This window comes from Phoxinus phoxinus (genome assembly GCF_949152265.1).
Source record: "Phoxinus phoxinus genome assembly, chromosome: 21".
NCBI lineage: Eukaryota > Metazoa > Chordata > Actinopteri > Cypriniformes > Leuciscidae > Phoxinus > Phoxinus phoxinus.
In genome coordinates this window covers 30638313-30660905 of record NC_136896.1, presented here as the reverse complement: position 1 = coordinate 30660905, position 22593 = coordinate 30638313, and the positions used below count along the sequence as shown (strand labels likewise).

The following is a 22593-nucleotide window of genomic DNA, read 5'->3' as shown; positions in this document are numbered from 1 at the left end:
ATCAACAAGTGACCACAGTTTCTGTTATCTATTTTCACAAACTATATACAACTATATTATATGCACACACACACACACACTTTATATATACAGTATATATGTACACATACATATATATACATGCACATACACTATATATATATAATGTACGTACATTCACACACACGCATATATATATATATATAAAATATAAACATATGTATGTGTACACTAGGGCTGGGCAAAAAAAAATATTTTTCGATTAATCGATTTTTAAAATGTGGTCGATTCAAAATCGATTCTCAAAGGCCAAAAATATTTTTTTCCCATATTTATTTACCTATCACCCAAAAGCCAGTATTAGTTTTCCTCCAGTGTTCATAGGCTTGCAGCCTCCATGTTACAGCGAATGCTGTGAGATTTTATGTTTATGTTTAAGTTTATGTTTTCTCTTAAACATAAGATAACCTGTTCCTGATTGGTCAAGGCATGCGACTGTTCTGACTCGTCTAATTTTCAGCATCAATTTTTCATCTTGCATCAAAATCCTGTCTATTCACTGTATGCATTTGAAGTTGGGTTTTAATGTACCCAAGAGTACCTAAAAAAAATAATACTAATTATATACAGGTTTGTGGCTCTTTTTCTTTGTATTAATAACCCACTCGTAAACTTGTTCACCGTTTAAAAATAAATAAGTATAGGATTTGTATTAAATCTATATTCATTGAATCGGGAATCAAAATCGAATCGAATTGGAACATCTGAATCGATGCCCAGCCCTAGTGTACACACACACACACACACACACACACACAGGTCACTATTTCACAAGAACCACTAATAAACATGCACTTTTTCAATCTCACTTTTTTCAACATGGACCAGACCAATTTTTCCTCAACATTTTTTATTATTGAAAATTGCATGATACCCTGAACCCCCGAAACGGCTGCGGTGGAGAAATAACTGCACAGACGCATCTGAAGCCGAGGAGATGTTTGCATGCGTTTGGTGCCATGCATCAGAGTCTCATACGGCGGATGCGAAACACTCTTTTTGGCAAAATGATCATGTGACAAAGACACAATCACAGAAACATAACGGCACCATTACACTCATAACACAGATTTCTAGAATCGCTCATCTTTGCACAAACACTAAAATGAAATTTGAACGACACATTGCAAATAATGTCCTGACGGAGGGACTATACGGGGGACGGTGAAGCTGACGCACCGCTGGGATCGTAAGGCAGAAATAAATACGCATGTTGACTGTCTGTGAGCGGGACCGGTGAGCGTCAGATGACGTTGAGGTGGCTGTTGCTCATGGAGGACGGGCAGAGCGCCGACGGGTGCTGGTCTCGGGTCAGGCTCCTCAGGGCCCGCAGAACCACGTCAGGCATGTGATCCGCCATCATCCTCGGGCTGATCAGAACGTTACGGAACGACGACTCGCTCGACCACTCCGCGCGGTATCTCACCGGAGAGAAGCAGTGTCTGTGAAGAGCACAAATATACTGGGATTAAATGGGACAGACAGTAAACCGTGTAATTGGTTTTTATTATACATTTTAATTATTTATTAGTATTATTATATTTTTAAATACCTGTTTTAGTTAAATACTGTTTTCTATTTTTTTGTTTATTATATATTTAAATTATTTATTATTATTATTTTAATTATTATATTTTTAAATACCCTTTAATTAAATAAAAAAAATGTTTTTTAAATTTTTCAAAAAAAAAAAAAAATATTGTATTCAATTATTTTCTTATTACTATTCTTAATTGTTATTTTTAAAATACAAATTTTAGCTTTTTATTAAATATTTCATTTAATTATTATTGCTTTAATTTTAATATTTTTATGAAATGAAATATTATTTTTAATATATATTGCATTTTATTATTATTATAAATTATTATATTATTTCAAATAAACGTTTTACTTTGTTTTCATGCAAGTAATTTTTTAATATTAGTGTTTTAATGATTATATTTTTAAATAATTGAATGTCCTTTTTTACCATTTTAATTATTTATTATTTTTTGTATTAATTGTATTATTATATTTACAAAAACGAATTAAATACTCATTTTTAATATTTTTTTATATTGCATTTCATTATTTGTATTATTACTATAATTATTCATAATTATTTTTCAAATACTCTTGAAATATTCTTCTACTTTTTTATTATAAATTATTTAATGTTTATTATTATTATTTTAATTATTATATATTTTAAATACTAAGGATCATGTGACACTGAAGACTGGAGTAATGATGCTGAAAATTCAGCTTTGATCACAGGAATAAATTACACTTTACTGTATATTCACATAGAAAACTGATGATTTAAATTACAAAAATATTTCAACATTTTTACTGTATGTTTGATCAAATAAAAAACAAAGTTAAAAAGGTAAGGCCACGTTCAGACTGTAAGTCCAAATCCAGTTTTTATGCAAATCTGATTGGAATCAGATTTAGATTAGCTCTGAGTGTGTGTGTGTGTGTGTGTGTGTGTGTGTGTGTGTCAGATTTATTTTAGCTCTGACCTGCGCGTGGGCCCGTCCTCGGTGATGTGCATGACCCGGCCTGGCAGGTACAGGGGTAAGTGTGTGTGGTGGGCGGGCGAGTCGTCTGACGACAGGCTCTGATAGGTCGTCGAGCGTCGCACCAACAGACTCTCCTCGCCTAGCAACGGATGGTTAAGCTCCTCCTCTCTTCGGTTCTCCATCTCCGTGGGGAAATCGTCAGGAGTTCCTCCAAACAACTCGTACCAGCAGCCGTTCATTAATATCTTGTACTGAGAGAGAGAGAGAGAGAGAGAGAGAGAGAGAGAGAGAGAGAGAGAGAGAGAGAGAGAGAGAGAGAGAGAGAGAGAGTGAGTTAGATAGTAAAAGGAGGCTTAACCCTCATCCTTCCCTCGGGCCCAAAAAGTTTTGTTAAAAAAAAATTTGTCATCGCACTTGAACCACAAATACACACTTTTTTTTATGGATTCGAGGAGTTTTGTGGTTGAAATGTAAAAAAAAGTAACAAATCCTTCAGGTCATTTGACCCCCATAGGAATGAATGTAATGTGAGGAATGCTTACGTTCACATAGAAAAACCTCAAACTGCATAAATTAAAATTCAAACTAAAAATGCTAAAACTTTACCAAAAATGATTTTATAATGTCTAGATGTGTATCTGCACACTGAAGTAACTGACTTTAGGACCCAGCGGAACAGCTCATTTGCTCCATATAGAGATATAAGCCCATCTAGACTCATGAAATATCATCTTATATTATTTTTTTTCCACAAGAGGTCGTCAAAGACACACAATGAAAGATAGAGCTGAATTAAAAGGTTTCGGCATGAAATTGTGAGTTATTTTGAATTTAAGTGAAAAGAATGTGAGGAATGTGCTTATATTACGATTTATTTATTGATTAAATCTAGTCATTTAAAGGTAAATAAAATAAAATCTCCAAAAAAATTGCATTAAAAAATTGAAAAAAATATGATCAAAATAAAATAAGCTTTCTGGAGAAAAAATAATAGTAATTTAAGTATAATTTTATGGCTTGGGGTTATTTGTGACTCTAACAATCTAACACCCAGCAATGTGTAATTTCTTTGCATCTCCTTTCGAATACAACATTCAAATTACTAGACAAAAAATGATCTCCTGAGAAAAGTGGATTGTGAGGGGTATCGATCGCTCCATAGACCTCCGTTCATTCTGCACTCGCCCTGTGAGCGCCCTCATGTGGAGCCAGAGTGGAACTGCAACCAGTTCAGGAGCCGGAAGTGTAGCGAGAGTGAAATGCTCTGCTCTTACCTTGGGTTTACTGCAGTTCGACACCACTTTTAATAGTCTTCTCTTCAGGTCTTCCATGTTCGGGATGCTCAGTCTACAGAAAGCAAGCGAGGCCAGTCAGTTTGAGGAAGTGACATGAAGCGTACAGAAGAAAGCTCTAAACTTCTCTAAACACAGCCTCAGTTTCATATATACAAACGATGTGACGATATAAATAAACCTCACCTGGGCACGAGGTCTTTTCCCAGCACCACCGAGACCACGAACTGCTTCGAGTAATCGGCCAGCGCTTTACTGACGGGAGACGGTGACAAATATGCAGTTTAACGTCTGATAACAACAATAGGAGTGTGTCAAGATTCTTTACAAATGTACAAAGTCAGATATACTTTCAGTCAAAAGTGTTGAATAATTAAGAAATTGATCAAGACACATTTATAATGTATGTGAATGATTTCTGAAAGATCATGTGACACTAAAATTCAGCTTCGATCACAGGGAATAAATTACATCTTAAAATGCATTACAATAGAAAACAAGTATTTTAATTTGTAATAATATTTCACATAATTACTGTTTTTAATGTATTTTTCAACAAATAAATGCTGCCTTGGTAATAAACTTTTACAGAATAAACATCTTAATTATTCCATACTCCTTCCAATTATTCCTATTACATGTGTCATATATATATATATATATATATATATATATATATATATATATTAGTGCGGCCAAATCAATTAATCATGATTTATCTCATCTAACATAAGTTTGTTTATATAATGTGTGTGTGTGTGTGTGTGTGTGTGTGTGTGTGTGTGTGTGTGTGTGTGTGTGTGTGTGTGTGTGTGTGTGTATATAGTATGACTGACATATATACAACTTTAAATATTGTACTTCATTATTCTTATTATTAATTATTATTTTTAAAATACTCTTTAATTAAATACTGTTTTCTACTTTTTTATTATATATTTAATTTTTATTACGGTTTTTAAATGCTCTTAATTAAATGTTCTTTTTAATTTTTGTTTGTATTATATATTGTATTTCATTATTATTATCTTTTTTATTTTTTAAATACTCTTTTTTTTATTTTTTTACTTATTATGTTTCTATCAGTGCTTTATGAGGTCACAGGGTGTTTGTACAGTGCGTCTGCTATTTTATAGTGATTCTTTCAAGCTAGTCTCATTCTATACATTTTATAATGTACATTGTACAACCAGTCTGGAGCCGCACGGGTATATCTGTGGTAATAGCAACTATACATTGCATTGTAAGGCTCAAAATTATCCATTTTTCTTTTATGCCAAAAATCATTGTGATATTAAGTAAAGATCATGTTCCATGAAGATATTTAGTAAATGTCCTACCGTAAATATATAAAACATGTATTTTTGTGAGTGAATGCAGCACAATCGTGAACATAAATGCACAACTTTAAAGGAGATTTTCTCAATGTTTACATTTTTTTGCTCCTCAGATTCCAGATTTTCAATAGTTGTGTCTCGACCAAATATTGTCCTATCCTAACAAACCACACATCAGTGGAGAGATTATTTATTCAGCTTTAAGGTTGTGTACATCTCAATTTTAAAAAAATTGACCCCATGTGACTGGTTTTGTGGTCACATATGAGTATGGTATCTTTCAATATCAGAACATGATCTGTATGTAAATATTCTGCTGATGTTCGTGCGGTGTGTGTGTGTGACATTACCTCATCAGGCCCCCTGGTGGAGAGAAAGCGAAGCACTCGAGTGTGGGGTGTGTGTGTGTGTGTGTATGTATGTGACATTACCTCATCAGGCCCCCTGGTGGAGAGAAAGCGAAGCACTCGAGTGTGGGGTGTGTGTGTGTGTGTGTGTGTGTGTGTGTGTGTGACATTACCTCATCAGGCCCCCTGGTGGAGAGAAAGCGAAGCACTCGAGTGTGGGGTGTGTGTTGTGCAGAAGCACAGCCAGCAGAGACGCCGTTCCCGCACCCAGACTGTGACCTGTGATGACCAGCTTATACTCCTGCAAACACACACACACACACACACACAATCACAGCGAGTCCACTGCCGCGGGAGAATAATGCTCAGCTAAAGCTCTTACTGGTGCGATGTTGAACGCCTGGCTCAGAATCCCATCGTTGAGCAGTTTCTTGTAGATGTAATGCGCCGCTTGAGAAATGCCCTGTGATTCAGACGGAGGCGTTCACGATGACATGTGATGTGGTTCTGATGGACTTCATAAACGTGAGAAATATAAGAGTGATGTGGTTACCTTGTGAGCATAGCATGTTCCCGACACGCCATCGACGGAAATATTCTCACACTCAGCGGAGAGATCCGTCAACACGTCCTGCAAACACACCGCAGCGCAAAACCTCAAGAACAATATATTCATGATTCTGAAAATACTGAATTATTTTAGAAGAATATGCTTTATCTCTGTCACTGACTAGATATATTTAAAATAATGTTGGCCACTTTTTACAGGTAACAGACATTTGGCATTATCAGGACCCACAAATATTCCCCCATTGCATTATTATTAGGGCTGTCAAACGATTAAAATATTTAATCGCATTAATGTCATAGTTAACTCGCGATTAATCGCATTAATGTCATAGCTAACTCGCGATTAATCGCATTAATGTCATAGTTAACTCGTGATTAATCGCATTAATGTCATAGTTAACTCGTGATTAATCGCATTAATGTCATAGTTAACTCGTGATTAATCGCATTAATGTCATAGTTAACTCGTGATTAATCGCATTAATGTCATAGTTAACTCGTGATTAATCGCATTAATGTCATAGTTAACTCGTGATTAATCGCATTAATGTCATAGCTAACTCGCGATTAATCACATTAATGTCATAGCTAACTCGCGATTAATCACATTAATGTCATAGTTAACTCGTGATTAATCGCATTAATGTCATAGTTAACTCGTGATTAATCGCATTAATGTCATAGTTAACTCGTGATAAATCACATTAATGTCATAGTTTACTCGCGATTAAACACATTAATGTCATAGCTAACTCGCGATTAATCACATTAATGTCATAGATAACTCGCGATTAATCGCATTAATGTCATAGCTAACTCGCGATTAATCGCATTAATGTCATAGCTAACTCGCGATTAATCGCATTAATGTCAGTTAACTTGCGATTAATCACATTAATGTCATAGCTAACTCGCGATTAATCGCATTAATGTCATAGCTAACTCGCGATTAATCGCATTAATGTCATATTTAACTCGCGATTAATCGCATTAATGTCATAGTTAACTCGTGATTAATCGCATTAATGTCATAGTTAACTTGCGATTAATCGCATTAACGTCATAGTTAACTCGCGATTAATCACATTAATGTCAGTTAACTCGCGATTAATCGCATTAATGTCAGTTAACTTGCGATTAATTGCATTAATGTCATAGTTAACTCGTGATTAATCGCGCATTTTTATCTATTCTAAATGTCTCTTGATTTCTTTTTGTCCCATTAATGCTCTTATCAACATGGAAAAGTGGATCGGCTTGTTTTGTGCAAATGTTTTTTATTGAAAACAACATATACTGTGTTCAATTTCACACTAACAATCACACTTGGAGCAAATAATCTCTCAAACAATGTGACACTGTCCATCAATAAAAGGGTGAAAGAAATACTGACGAGGTAACGCTACTGATATTGACGAGTGGGCGTAGAAACGCATCAGCTGTGTGTGTGTGTGTGTGTGTGTTCGGCCATCAAGTGGTATTTCAGACTGGACGATGATAGCTCAGTTCACAACGACACACACACAGATCACTTTGGTCTTGTCAATTGAACCATTTGGCAACTTTTTAAAAGTAAACTTTCCATTCAGAATCTTATTGGCATCCATTTCGGCGTCTCGCGCTCATCATTCATCCACTCAAAACGTAACGTTAAAGGGAACGCACACCGGACGAGCCGTTTAACGGACAGCCCTAATTATTATACATTATATTCAACATTACGTACAGTAGTTTCATGTAGTACTGACACTAAACTCTGAAAACTGGAATTTTTTCCTCAGAAAGAAATGTTATTTTTGGTGAACTATACAATATTGGTGCATTTTTGTATTGCGATATATTGTTACACGATATATTACACCCCAGCGCAGACCGATCGGAGTATGACACTAGTAAAGTGATATAAATGTTTTTTTTTGTGTATATGTTTATATGTTCATATTCTTAATATGTTATGTGTGTATTATTTGTATTATTATGTACGCATCTACAGTGGAAACAAATTTCCTCTTAAGGACAAATACAAATCTACTGTAAATATGAGACAAAACTCAAACAGGGGCATTTTTGCCCATTTTAGGGTAATTCTATATGCATTCTATAGGCGTAATTTTAATCTTGTTATTTTTTCATAACTAAACCGAAAGCCCTACATATAAAAAGCCCCTTCAGGAATGATTGGCAGACCTCAAGAGTGTAATGTTTAGGAAAATAGCACATCTGGCCATTATGCACATCTGCAGGTTTGGTTATGAGTGAAGGATGGTTTGTCAAACATGTTTCTCAGAGAATCCTGATAATAATCAGTGTATACCCGATGATTCAGACTCACCTTCAGCGACAGCGTTCCCCTCACCGCCACAAGGACCGCCTCCCGCTTATGATCCAACGCCACGAAAAACGGGATCTCGTAGATCTACGGAATAAAAAATAAAAAATGAATTCAGAGGCTGACATTTTTTCGGGAATCCCACAGGATGGGAAATAAAAATCCACCATTAATCCCGTGATTGGGACAGGAAAGAATATCAGTGGGACCGGGAATCGTAATGATACTCAACTTTATTCACAAATATACCAATAATTGAAACTATGTATTTTAATTTTGAAGTAAATTCTAGCTGTCCTGTCTCTTTATGCTCTCCTGTCTGCTTTGCTGTGGCCGGTTCAGTGGATGACGTGCTCCACTCGGAACAGTTGGTGGCGGTAATGCACCAAGTTGGTATGCCAATAATATAAGAGAAGAAGAAGACTTCCTGTGCACTTTGTAGCCGCGAAAATCATAATCAAAACGGATTAGCCACGACTACTGTCTGAAAACTATACCTCAGTTGTGCTCACCGACACTTCTGGCCGCTCTGAAGTAACGGTCTGAGTTGAGAAATGAGGTGTGGGTGTGTGTGTGTGTGATGGGCAGGTTTAGGGATAGGGGCAGTGTGTGTGTGTGTGTGTGCGAGTGTGTGTGTGTGGTGTGTGTGTGACGGGCAGGTTTAGGGATAGGGCAGTGTGTGTGTGTGTGTGTGTATGTGATGGGCAGGTTTAGGGATGGGGCAGTGTGTGTGTGTGATGGGCAGGTTTAGGGATGGGGCAGTGTGTGTGTGTGTGTGTGTGTGTGTGTGTGTGTGTGACGGGCAGGTTTAGGGATGGGGCAGTGTGTGTGTGTGTGTGTGTGTGTGTGACGGGCAGGTTTAGGGATGGGGCAGTGTGTGTGTGTGTGTGTGTGTGTATGTGATGGGCAGGTTTAGGGATGGGGCAGTGTGTGTGTGTGTGGTGTGTGTGTGACGGGCAGGTTTAGGGATAGGGCAGTGTGTGTGTGTGTGTGTATGTGATGGGCAGGTTTAGGGATGGGGCAGTGTGTGTGTGTGTGTGTGTGTGTGTGTGTGTGTGTGTGTGTGTTGGGCAGGTTTAGGGATAGGGGCAGTGTGTGTGTGTGTGTGTGTGTGTTGGGCAGGTTTAGGGATAGGGGCAGTGTGTGTGTGTGTGTGTGTTGGGCAGGTTTAGGGATAGGGGCAGTGTGTGTGTGTGTGTGTGTGTGTGCATGTGTGTTGGGCAGGTTTAGGGATAGGGGCAGTGTGTGTGTGTGTGTGTTGGGCAGGTTTAGGGATAGGGGCAGTGTGTGTGTGTGTGTGTTGGGCAGGTTTAGGGATAGGGGCAGTGTGTGTGTGTGTGTGTGTGTGTGTGTGTGTGTGTGTGTGTGTGTGTGTGTGTGTGTGTGATGGGCAGGTTTAGGGATAGGGGCAGTGTGTGTGTGTGTGTGTGTGTGTGTGTGTGTGTGTGTGTGTGTGTGTGTGTGTGGGCAGGTTTAGGGATAGAGTTAGTGTAAAGGGAGAGAATATATAGTTTGTACAGTATAAAAACCATTACGCCTATGGAGAGTCCTCCCAAGTATAGCAAAACAAACTTTTTTTTTTTTAAGTATTTTTTACTGTAACAGATTCCAGGAGTGGGAGTCATTCTTCTGGGATTGGGACGGGCCGGGAGTTTGTTTTGTGGGATTGGGACGCGAGAGGTGTCACCCGGGCGTGGGACCCTGAGACGTCACCTGGTTATGGAAGCTGATGTGGATGAAGTCTCGGTACTGGAGGCCGGTGCTCTGCAGGATAGAAGAGAAGTGGCAGCCGAGACTGTCTCCTCCGACTAGATCGTACTCCGCCTGACGACTCCGGCAGCTGAAAACACACATCGTTACTGCACTTCTGCACTTAAAGGAGACATCAAAATTAACCCATGATTTACTCTCCCTCATCATAGGTGTATATGACATTCTTCTGTCAGACGAACACAATCAGTTATAATCAATCGGACAGAAGCACTTTTATGATGGATATATGCACTATTATAATGGATAGATGCACTTTTATGATGGACAGATGCACTTTTATGATGGACAGATGCACTTTTATAATGGATATATGCACTTTTATGATGGACAGATGCACTTTTATGATGGACAGATGCACTTTTATGATGGACAGATGCACTTTTATGATGGACAGATGCACTTTTTTGATGGATGAATGCACTTTTATGATGGACAGATGCACTTTTATGATGGACAGATGCACTTTTATGATGGACAGATGCATTTTTATGATGGATAAATGCACTTTTATGATGGACAGAAGCACTTTTATGATGGATAGATGCACTTTTATGATGGATAGATGCACTTTTATGATGGATAGATGCACTTCTATGATGATAGATGCACTTTTATGATGGATAGATGCACTTTTATGATGGATAGATGCACTTTTATGATGGATAGATGCACTTTTATGATGGATAGATGCACTTTTATGATGGATAGATGCACTTCTATGATGGACAGATGCACTTTTATGATGGATAAATGCACTTTTATGATGGACAGAAGCACTTTTATGATGGATAGATGCACTTTTATGATGGATAGATGCACTTTTATGATGGATGAATGCACTTTTATGATGGATATATGCACTTTTATAATGGACAGATGCACTTTTATGATGGATAAATGCACTTTTATGATGGACAGAAGCACTTTTATGATGGATAGATGCACTTTTATGATGGATAGATGCACTTTTATGATGGATAGATGCACTTCTATGATGATAGATGCACTTTTATAATGGATGGATGCACTTTTATGATGGATAGATGCACTTTTATAATGGATATATGCACTTTTATAATGGATAGATGCACTTTTATAATGGATAGATGCACTTTTATAATGGATAGATGCACTTTTATGATGGATATGATGGACAGATGCACTTTTATTATGGATGGATGTACTTTTATGATGGATAGATTCACTTTTATGATGGATATGATGGATAGGTGCACTTCTATGATGGATAGATGCACTTTTATGATGGATATGATGGATAAATGCACTTTTATGATGGATAGATTCACTTTTATGGACTTCAAAACAGAAACGGCCATTCACTGCCATTATAAAGCTTGGAAGAGCCAGGACATTTTTTAATATAACTCTGATTGTATTCGTCTGACAGAATGTCATACACACCTAGGATGGCTTCAAAGTGAGTAAATCATGGGCTAATTTTCACTTTTGGGTGAACTATCCCTTTAATATGATTAGCGAACTTTAGCAAACTTTATACCCACCAATCTCCACTGAGTTTGCAGAGCCCCGTGAGCGGGTTTGAGTAGACGTACAGCGGCCATCCATACGCAGCTGCTGCAAACTGCATACAGTGAGTGGCTTTCTCCAGCTCGATCTCCAGATCCTCCCTCTGGGAAAACACACCGGAAGTGTACTTCACACAAGAGTATACTTCACATGCATTACAGGATTAGTTCACTTCAGAATGCAAATGTCCAGATTAGAGATGGGAATTGATAAGATTTTACCAATATCAATGCTAATGACGATTCTGCTTATCGATCCGATTCTTTAATCGATTCCTGATAGCACTGTGTGGAAAAAGTAGTCATATGCTTTTTCAGCAAAAATAAACAAGTGGTTTTATTTGTTTTAAAGCTTACACTTGAGTAAGCAAACTGCACTTTTTATGTAATTTATGTAATAAATGGAACCTTAATGTAAAGTGTTACCGATTAGTTATACACCGATTGAGACGTCTCGTGAGTTCAGTGTTGGAAAGATCAGTTGTTATAAACATTCATTAAAATTCATCGGTACAAAAGAGTGTGCACGCGACCAAGGCTCTCTCTCTCTCTCTCTCTACTCGTTCTTTCAGTTAAATATGCGCTCTGTCAGTGACAGGTTGTTTATTTTTGTTATAAAATGTCCGCTGGTGTGTCTAGATGAGACTCTTATTCCTCGGCTGGATCGTGAGAGACTTTGAAGCTGCACTGAAACTCACATCTGGACCTTCGACCCGCTGGACCATTGAAGTCACTATATGGAGAACAATCCTGGAGTGTGTTCCTCACAAACCTTAATTTCTTTTCCACTGAAGAAAGAAAGACATGAACATCTTGGATGACGAGTAAACTATCAGGACATTTTAATTCTGGAGTGAACCATTGCAATCTCCCTGTAAAGCCTGGCATATTAAATAAAAATCAGACAAACGTAAGTTGCATATCAAATATGATAGAGTGGGCTTTATAGGGTTAATTCCCAGGAATAAGCTCAGACTCACTATCGGGGAGGACGGGCTGTGGGTCAGGACCTCGTCAGGGTCTCTGCTCTGCTCCATCTTGTCCTGTTCCTGATGAAGAAGAGCCAGACCAGCGGCGATATCACTGGGAACCAGGTCTGTGTCCTGCAAACATGACAGACAGTGTCAGGTCATGTATTATATCGGTATCATTCAGATTATCGGTACCGATATTGTAGATTTTTTAAATTTATCACTATTGGCTGACACTGTATATTTAACTTTGCACGCTCATTTCCTCTTTCCTATTTTTACATATAACCTTTATAGTCTTCTAACGCTCAGTTCATCTTAAAAAAAAACATCTCAATAAGCAAAACTCAAAATAAAGTCAAATTTTTCAGATTGCACATTACAACGTTGCAATGCCTAAATGAACATACATTTAAAATAACTGTTTATTTTATTTAGACAATATATTTTAATATCAGCCATGTATTGATTATCAGCCTGTATCACATTATTATAATAATGAACAACTTGACAGTCAGAATTTTAGGTAACGCTTTACAATAACGTCTCATTAGTTGTTAATGCATTAGCAAACATTAATTAATTAACAATGAGCAACAACATTTGATCTTAGTAATGTATTAGATTACCATTACAATTAATAAATGCTGTAGAATTCTGTATTGTTCATTGGTAGTGCATGTTAACTAATGTAGTTACTGATGTTTAGAAATGAAACCTTAATGTAAAGTGTTATCAATACTAGTGCATCATTTTCATATCATTTGCACACATGGAAACATGGAGTTTGAGCGCACTACTTTTTGGTTTCCAAGCACTACAATCGGAGAGCTCACGTATCAAACAACATCTTTGTTATCTTTTAAATTCTAAAAAAGTGAGTAAAAAAGTACAAATACACTAATAAAACTAAATGGTTTAAATAAAGTGCAGCACATGCAAAGTGTGCACTGACTTCGGCAACTTTAAGTATGGGAACATTAGCAAAGCCCTAGAATTTCAGTGCATAAAAGAGCAAAAAGACAAAAGACCATTCGTTACATTAAAAACACTGATTCATTCTGGAACGAAGCAAGGTGGTAAACAAGGAAATTATTTTAACTTTGAACATATAAGATATACTTATATTATATATATATATATATATATATATATATATATACAGTATATAGCAAAGCGGCTCCAGAGTGAAGCTGAATCTGACGCTTTACTTCATAAATATCAATCCATTGATATAGATATTGCCTTTCTAATTCAAACTGATTTCCATGAATATATGATTGACCTGAAGAATAAAAGCTCAGTGTTTCCGCTACATTCATTCAGCCGTGGTGGGCCGCCACACCAAAAATCCTCCCGCCACGGCTGCAGCTTCTCAATGAGGTCCGATATTGTGCATACTATTGTGTTATTGTTAAGCCCCACTAAAGGCATAAAAAACATTGTAAAGCACCATAAAGTTTTCGTGCACTATATTCCAAGACTTCTAAAGTCATTCGATAGCATAATGTGAGGTAAAAAATAATATTGAAGTCGTTAAGTTAAAGTTAATGAAAACTCATCTCTCCTCAGTCATTCTCCATTCAGAACTCAAACATCGCGTCACGTTCAGTTACGAGTAACACGATGACACTCTCCAAGATCAATGTTCACATTATTATACTTTATTTGTAGATAAAGGTCTATGGTTTGCATAAAATTACTTTATCTTACTGTTACTGGAGTTTATTGCGTTAGTTCTGTTAGATTACAGCACTGAGCGCTCTGAATTCGAATTGTTCTTCATGCGCACTGTAAGTGAAATGTAAAACTGTTAAAAGAAAAGGCTAAATAAACTGTTGCATAGATATAATACACAGTAAGCATCAAATATCTCTTCGCTTTGTGCTTTTAAATAAAGTGTGCCAGTCAGATAGACTGGTAGTTGTGAAACAGTATTTCGGGTGTGTTGTCTGTGTACTCTGCTAACACTTTTCAATGCGAAGCGCTGCACCGCACGCTGTGACTTCGAGTTGCTTCAAGTGCATCATTCGGCGCACGGGATGCGCATAATCGCATTGCCGCTGTAAATTGGAACCTTTCATATTATAACTAGAAAAACTATTTTTCGATTAATCGTTTTTTAAATTGTGGTTAATTCAATATCGATTCTCAATGGCTATGAATCGATTTTTTCCCCCCATATTTATTTATATATCACCCAAAAGCCAGTATTAGTTTTCCTACAATTCATAGGCTTGCAGCCTCCATGTTATTCTAATGCAGTGAGATTTTATGTTTGTTTTATCTTAAACATAAAATAACCTGATCCTGTTTGATCAAGGCATGAGACTGTTCTGACTTTTTCAATAATCAATTTTTCATCTTGCATCAAATTTTTTTTTTATAAATATAGGTTGTGTTAAATCTACAGTATATTCATTGAGTGGAATCGATAATCGAAATTGAATCGAATTGAGAGCTTGCGAATTGAAATCGAATCGGAACATCTGAATCGATACCAACCCCTAATTATAATACTTAGGTGAGGTTTAAACACCTGGGGCAAGGGGGCGTGGCCCATGGGAATATCACGCATGGGCGACGCCCCCTCCCCCTGGGGAAATGGGCCTGCCACCACAGCTGGAAAAAATCCTAGAGGAAACACTGAAGCTGTATCATATACTTAGAAATATATGAGAAACATCACACTCATAGCCATGCGAAACGCCTCTATATCGATATCAGGCGGACTGCGGCGTTCAATTTGAGTGAAAAGATTGTATTTATGTTTTATTGAAAAAATTAAACACAAAATTAACAAAATTAAATTTCATATATATATTGTCTTTGAATCATTCAAGCACTTTAAAAGTACCCTTCCATAAATATGGCTGTCTTCAAGGGTTTTCCAGGACTAAAATAATAAATTAAAGTACTTCAAGCTCTTTAAAGTCCCACTGAAAGGTTTTGTAACGCGCAGCTTTGTTTGATGCGTTGACGTAATTTCCACTGAAACAGGAAGTGAAGGCGGGACATATTGAATGGCTCCTCCCGCTTTTCAAACAGCCAATAGCGTTTAGTTTCCCTCACAGACTGACAGCACCATGGAAGCGAATCCGAGCGCTGATGATATGCTGGATTCAACAGTAGAGATGTGAATACCATAGATATACATAATAAAGGCTAGATGTCTCGTCCACGCTGCTGGCCAATGGAGGTCGATGTCCGCACCTGGCGGCCATCTTGTCTAATGGCGCTTTTCCACTACACAGTACCAGCTCGGCTCGCCTCGCCTCGACTCGCCTTTGTTTGGTTTTCCACTGTGTAAAAGTTGTACCGGTACCTGCTTTCGTATCACCTTCGGCGAGATTTCTGAGCGAGCTGAGGCGATACTTAAATGTGACGTGACACACGGCAGACTGCTGATTGGTCAGAGAGAATCGGCACTATTCACTGCGTCATCATTGCACGCGCCAGACGGAGTATCCTGAATAACCCCGACATTTTTTAATAGTTTTGCCAGAGATTGCGTGATATACCCATTACTAATATTATGTAAAACAGCATACACTCGATTTCCTCCATTGTCCTGTGTGTGTGGGTAGCGGGTGTGTGTCGCGTCGCTATGACGACCAGGTACTATTGTGGAGGTACTATCTGCAATGGAAAATGGAGCGAACCGAGTCGAGCTGGTACTGGTAATGGAAAAGTGCCAATAATCAGCTCGCTCACTCGTAACATTGTGTTTTAATGCTGCATGTACTTTTTAAATAACCATAACTTGCTCAATTTTCTACCGATTTTCAAACGGGTTGGTTTGTTATAAACATCAGAGATGTAGTTATGACACTGCAAACTTATGAATAATTATAATATTATATATTTCAACATGTTCAAGCATCCAGAAGTATAGCCACGTTAATAACGTTTGTAAGAAACCGAACCGTTTGTAAATCCGTCAAGATTTCAGCGAGATAAGAGTATTTGTGTTCGTGCAGATCACTCGCCTTACAGAACGCTTGCCTGTGACAAGATGGCCGCCGATGATGACGTAAGAGACTCCGCCGTAGGACATCTAGCCTTATATGGATATCTATGGTGAATACATTCTAGCCATTTCATTCTTAACCAATGTACAGTCGAAAAACAGAATAAAACTGGAGCGTTTGAGCAGCGAACACACACATCTAACCCATATTACTCTGAGACGCGTCAACGCTCGCTTCGGCCAGATGTGTTTATAGCATAGGGGGCGGAGCTTAAGATTCTAGAGAGCATTTGATTGGACAGAAGATGTGATGAGAAGCTGAAGTCGCGGTGATGTCATAAAAATCCCTGATCCATTTCAGCGGAAATGAGACTAAGTATTGAATGCTTAGATCTCCTAAATGTGAATTCTGTCATTGTTTTTTGAACACACTAGCTTGTTCGCAAACATATTAATACTAAAAGCTAAAAAAAACTACATTTTGATTTCTGGGGGCATTTAAACACCTTGCATGAACCCTGGGCAGCAGAACTGGAGCTATATGTGCACAAGTGTGAGTTTTCAGTGAAATTAAGCTTCATAAAGTGGTTCTGACCAGGAAGAATCCCCCGACGAGCTGTGCGATGCTGGAGAAGGCGGCTCGATGGTTGTCGTCCTGAGGCAGACAGAAGCAGAGGAGACGCAGACGACTCTCCCACACGCGCGACGCCAGTGTGTGTGCGGTGTAGAAGATCTGGGACGACTCGCTGCTCTCCAGGTCCAGACCCCTCACGCCGGACCGGTCGTCCAGAGACACACCCGAGCGTTGGCTGCCCAGAGGGTCAAACACGACCAGCACCCCCACAGCCATGGAGAGGAGGATGATCCAGCTGAGGACGACAACAGAGACAGCGGTCACACTTTATATTAAGTAAGTGGCTTTAACTACTATAGTATGTACTAACATTGAAATTAATAATTTGATACAATGGACTTATTTGTAATGACGGCATTATGAAGGTCCCTTTAATAAAGTCGGTTTTCCTGCTTGAATGTTGATTATTCTCCTCATATTCTCCATTGTTGCGGCTCCTCTCTTCCCAGTCTGTCAGTAACGCTCTGTTTACTTCCTGTCTCTATGAAGCCCCTCCTTCTGAAAAGCACACTGTGCTCTGATTGGTCGGCTGGGGCAGTGTGTTGTGATTGGTCGAGCACTTCGAGTGTGTTTGGGAAATGTCCCGCCCCTTAACCGCCAGTTTAACACACTACTAACTAACTCAACCAGGCCCCGCCCCTTTATTATGCGTATTAATTATTATAATGAGGAATATTGTGACGTGTTGTTAAGAAAACTCAAGACTACAATGGAGGCGTTTCTTATTTTATGAACTCTTTATGAACATTATGAGGCTTCAGAGTTTGATCATACTTTACGAAACCAAGATAACAGTGTTGATGTATTAAGATCATCCCCAGTAGAGGACGTCCCTGGACCAGTGGCACAGCAAACCTGCTCAATCACTTTGAGTCTTAATTATTCTTATTTCTTTTGATTATTTTAATTTCTTCTATGTAAAGCACTTTGAATTCGCACTGTTTAGCTTTGCATTTACTGAATGAGCACTGTGCCACTGTTCGTCCGACTGTTTGCACTGTATTTTATTTTCTAAACTGTTTTAATTATTCTTATTTCTTTTATTATTTATGTAATTATTTTAATTTCTTCTATGTAAAGCACTTTGAATTACCACTGTGTATGAAATGTGCTATATAAATAAACTTGCCTTGCCCTTTAAACATAACAGAATATAAGAAGAAAAAAAAAAAAGAGTTAATTCTAAAAACTATTGTGTCCTATCTTTTGTGTCCTTATATTTAGCTTTAATCAAAATGTGCATATATGCGAGTTGGAAACACAATTCAAGTCATTTTGTAAACATACAATACTGTTCAAAGGCTTTAAAAATACAGGAAAAATTGTGAAATATTTTTACAAATTAAATCATCAGTTTTCTATGTGAATATACAGTAAAGTGTAATTTATTCCTGTGATCAAAGCTGAATTTTCAGCATCATTACTCCAGTCTTCAGTGTCACATGATCCTTCAGAAATCACTATAATATGATGATCAAGAAACATTTATGATTATTATCAATGTTGAAAACAGTTCATATTTTTCTGGAAACCGTGATGCATTTTATTTTTCGGGATTCTTTGATGAATAGAAAGCTCAAAAATAACAACATTTATTTGAAATAGAATTTTTCATATTTTTTTAAAATGCCTTCACTGTCACTTTTGATCAATTTAAATGCGTCCTTGCTTTGTACATTTTTGGAAAAGGGAATATTGTTAAATATGTTTTCCTTACCTGGAAACCACAGCTGCGATCACAGCGCCGACCTCCTCAGGCTTGCACCCGGTGCTGTTATCCGACACCCAGACGGCCCCCAGAACGGCCCACACGAGCTCAGGGACGTACAGAACCGCACGCAGATACACCAGGACCGGCATCGAGCGCCGCGGACCCGGGTTCATTATGGTTCCTAAGACCAATCACAGCAGAGTTACATCGCATCATTACACACACGTGACCCTGGATCAAACCCAGTCTGGAGCCGCACGGGTATATCTGTGGCGATAGCCAACTATACACTGTATGGGTCAAAATTATAGATTTCTCTTTTATGCCAAAAATCATGAGGATATTAAAGGTTGGGTAGGTCAGAATTGTCTAAAAAAAACTTTAATTAAAATTTGTTTAAACTGTCTTTATATACCAATACATAATTAAAATGCAAGTACTCTGAAATAGAGAGTATAAAAAACTGAGTGACTCTAGTGTATTTAATCTTCAATAAACACAGCTCATTAATTCCATTCACTCCCGCCTAAAAACGGGTGCGCGACTGCGGCAGAGCCAGTAATAGCGGCGGTAGTCATGGCGACGGAGAGTGACAGTCGCGCAAGCCAATCACTTGTTTCGTCCCGGTAGGAATTAATGAGCTGTGTTTTTTGAAGATTAAATACACTAGAGTCACTCAATTTTTATACTCTCTTTTTTTAAAGTGCTTACATTTTAATTATGTATTGGTATATAAAGACAGTTTAAGCCAATTTGAAAAAAAGTTATTTAGACAATTCTTACCTACCCAACCTTTAAGATCATGTTCCATGAAGATATTTAGTAAATGTCCAACCGTAAATATATAAAACATGTATTTTTGTGAGTGAATGCAGCACAATCGTGAACATAAATGCACAACTTTAAAGGAGATTTTCTCAATGTTTACATTTTTTTGCTCCTCAGATTCCAGATTTTCAATAGTTGTGTCTCGACCAAATATTGTCCTATCATAACACACCACACATCAATGGAGAGATTATTTATTCAGCTTTCATATGACGTATACATCTCAATTTTAAAAAAATGACCCATGTGACTGGTTTTGAGGTCCAGGGTCACATGTGAAGAAATCTCATCATGCATCGGGTCGGGGAAAGACACGTACCTTGAGCACTGACGTACACAACTGCACATAATGTGAAGATGATGGCAGCCAGAAGCACAAGAAGAACTACAAGGTAATTATGCAAATACGCTCCACCTTGACAGTCGAACCGTCCCTTATGGTTAATGTACACAACTAAGGTCACGACCCACCTAAGAGACAAGAGAGCTTTCAGAAACAAAAAATACTACTAATTTTAGCATATTATTGCCAACATTGAATAATTAATATGGTAATGCCATGTTTATAAACCGCAGTGATGAATATTTGGTAACTTCACATTTTATTGTACAATTATATTTGCTTTTAAAAGCAATCCCAGCAAACAGGGAACGTTACGGTTGAACAAACATTATTCTAGATACGTTAATAGTTAGTAATTACGGCTAGGGAAAGATTTTTAGATTTATCATTTTTTTAAAATGTCGATTCCTCCATAAGCATTGAATATAATATCTGATCGACAATAATCTTATTACTAGTCTACAACGCATGTGTATCAATATATTGGATACGTGTTTTCGGTCTTAAAGTGACAGCAACCTAATAAACCTGTTGCTGTCTGTGTCATTAATGTTAATCAAACAACAAAACACAAAGAAATAAAAACACTCTGCTCTTGACTGCCTAACTTTTGCAACTTTAATAAGGAATAATCCATATTTAATTTATACAGACTATGCCGTTATTTCACATTTGATTACTTTATTCAATTTCTGTACCTTAAAACTACTGTTGGTAGGGCTGTAAACGATTAATCGCGATTAATCGAATCCAAAATAAAAGTTTGAGTTTACATGATATATGTGTGTGTATTGTGTATCATTATTTTGTATAAATACACACACATGCATGTATATATTTGAGAAATTGTTATTTATATATAAAATAGTTCTATTTTTTTATATAATATAAATCATATAAAAATATATATGCAGTATATAAATGCAAATATTTCTCAAATATATACATGCATGTGTGTGTATTTATATATACAAAATAATTATACACAATACACACACATATATAAATGTAAACAAACTTTTATTTTGGATTCGATTAATCGCGATTAATCGTTTACAGCCCAAACTGTTGGACCTGATTTTTTTATTTATATGTTTGTTTCATTGTATTTATTTGTGTTATTGCTTGTAGGCTAATTTGATTATTTGTTCTTTTTTACTTTAATAATCTTTTAAATTTATATTAGATCATAGTTTTAGCTGTGGTATCGAAACTGGAATCGAGCATTGCGAAATTTCACTGATATCTCAAATTTTGGTGTCAATAACATTAATTACAATACAAGGATGGTTTAAAAAAAAAACTTAAATTTTTTTGTGTGGTGGGACCAGTGGAAATTATTAATTGAATCGAATCATAATCGAATCGGCGCAACTGAATCGATACCAAGCCCTATTAATAATGTTAGTTATTTGATATTGTTCTCAAAACATTCAGAAAACGTTATATCTGAATGTTTTCTGAATATTAAACAAACAAAAGTAATGTTTATTAAGTTAGTTATACATCCATGTGATCATTTTGCAAACTGAGAACTATACTTTTGAAAACGTCAGCACAAAAACAATATTTATACACCGTTCATGGAACGTTTTATTTTAAATAAAAACTACTCGCTTCAGAATGTTTAGAGAACATTGATGATTAAAAACTGGACGTTTCAAACGTTCAGAAACATAATTTTTGTAATGGAAACGTTAGCAACACCGATCTCAGAACGTATTTTTCCTAACTGTCATGGTATATGAACATGGCAATCATTCAATATCGTGATACAAGTCTTACACAATACCCCAAACTCCCAAGTAAGCTAAATGAACTGCAGCTCTTCTCACCACACAGCTCTGATAAACAACTCGATGGCGCCAGGGAACACAAGATCATCGCTGGCGATTCGCCATCGGCGTCCAAGCACCACCATTCCCGGCATCCTGACGCTTTCCAACTTCAACCCAGTCTTTCTGTCGCGATCATGAGCGTGTGGCGGGGAATATTACAGAACCCATGACTCTGCCCGCCCGTAATCCTGATATTACAACATGGTAATAAATGACTCGATCACTGACATCTGTCTGCAGCGGGGCGGGTTTGTTTTCCCTTTCTCTGTGTCGCAGCGAAATGTGTCCGGAACGGAAGATAAAGTAACTTCCGGCAGTAAAGTTAGAAAGATTCGTCAAAAATAGTGATTTATTGCGTTACAATAAAGCATTGTTCTGTATAATTTTTATAATTAAACAAATATCCGCAATATTTACAACAATAACATAACTTACTATCCGCTCCGTTCCCGCCCCTTCAGTCAAATCGTCGGTTTTCGGTTGTAATCGGACGCTTCCGGAAAAGATAGAGTTCAATCGAGTTCAGGTTGATTCTTGAACTGATTTTTTCAAACGAT

General features: G+C 37.3%; 1 protein-coding gene across 1 annotated transcript; it reads right to left on the bottom strand.

Annotated features, from left to right (window-relative positions):
• Positions 1-682: 682 nt before the first annotated feature.
• daglb (diacylglycerol lipase, beta) lies at positions 683-22574 on the bottom strand. Its single transcript, XM_079596035.1, has 15 exons — positions 22034-22574; positions 20175-20326; positions 19034-19208; positions 17278-17551; positions 12722-12844; positions 11718-11845; positions 10135-10261; positions 8425-8508; positions 6076-6153; positions 5905-5985; positions 5696-5823; positions 4025-4093; positions 3821-3893; positions 2547-2797; positions 683-1481 (listed from the first exon to the last, which is right to left on the bottom strand). Exons 1-15 carry the CDS (start codon positions 22126-22128, stop codon positions 1283-1285), a joined length of 2037 nt encoding a protein of 678 aa, XP_079452161.1. The 5' UTR covers positions 22129-22574; the 3' UTR covers positions 683-1282.
• Between the last annotated feature and the right edge of the window lie 19 nt (positions 22575-22593).

What these genes read in the sequence shown, in the direction of transcription:
- daglb (XM_079596035.1), bottom strand. Translation starts at nt 22,128, where the DNA reads ATGCCGGGAATGGTGGTGCTTGGACGCCGATGGCGAATCGCCAGCGAT. An exon ending in GAACATGCTATGCTCACAAG is followed by an intron (nt 5,986 to 6,075) that starts GTAACCACATCA and finishes TCTGAATCACAG; the next exon opens with GGCATTTCTCAAGCGGCGCA. An exon ending in AGGCGTTCAACATCGCACCA is followed by an intron (nt 5,824 to 5,904) that starts GTAAGAGCTTTA and finishes GTGTGTTTGCAG; the next exon opens with GAGTATAAGCTGGTCATCAC.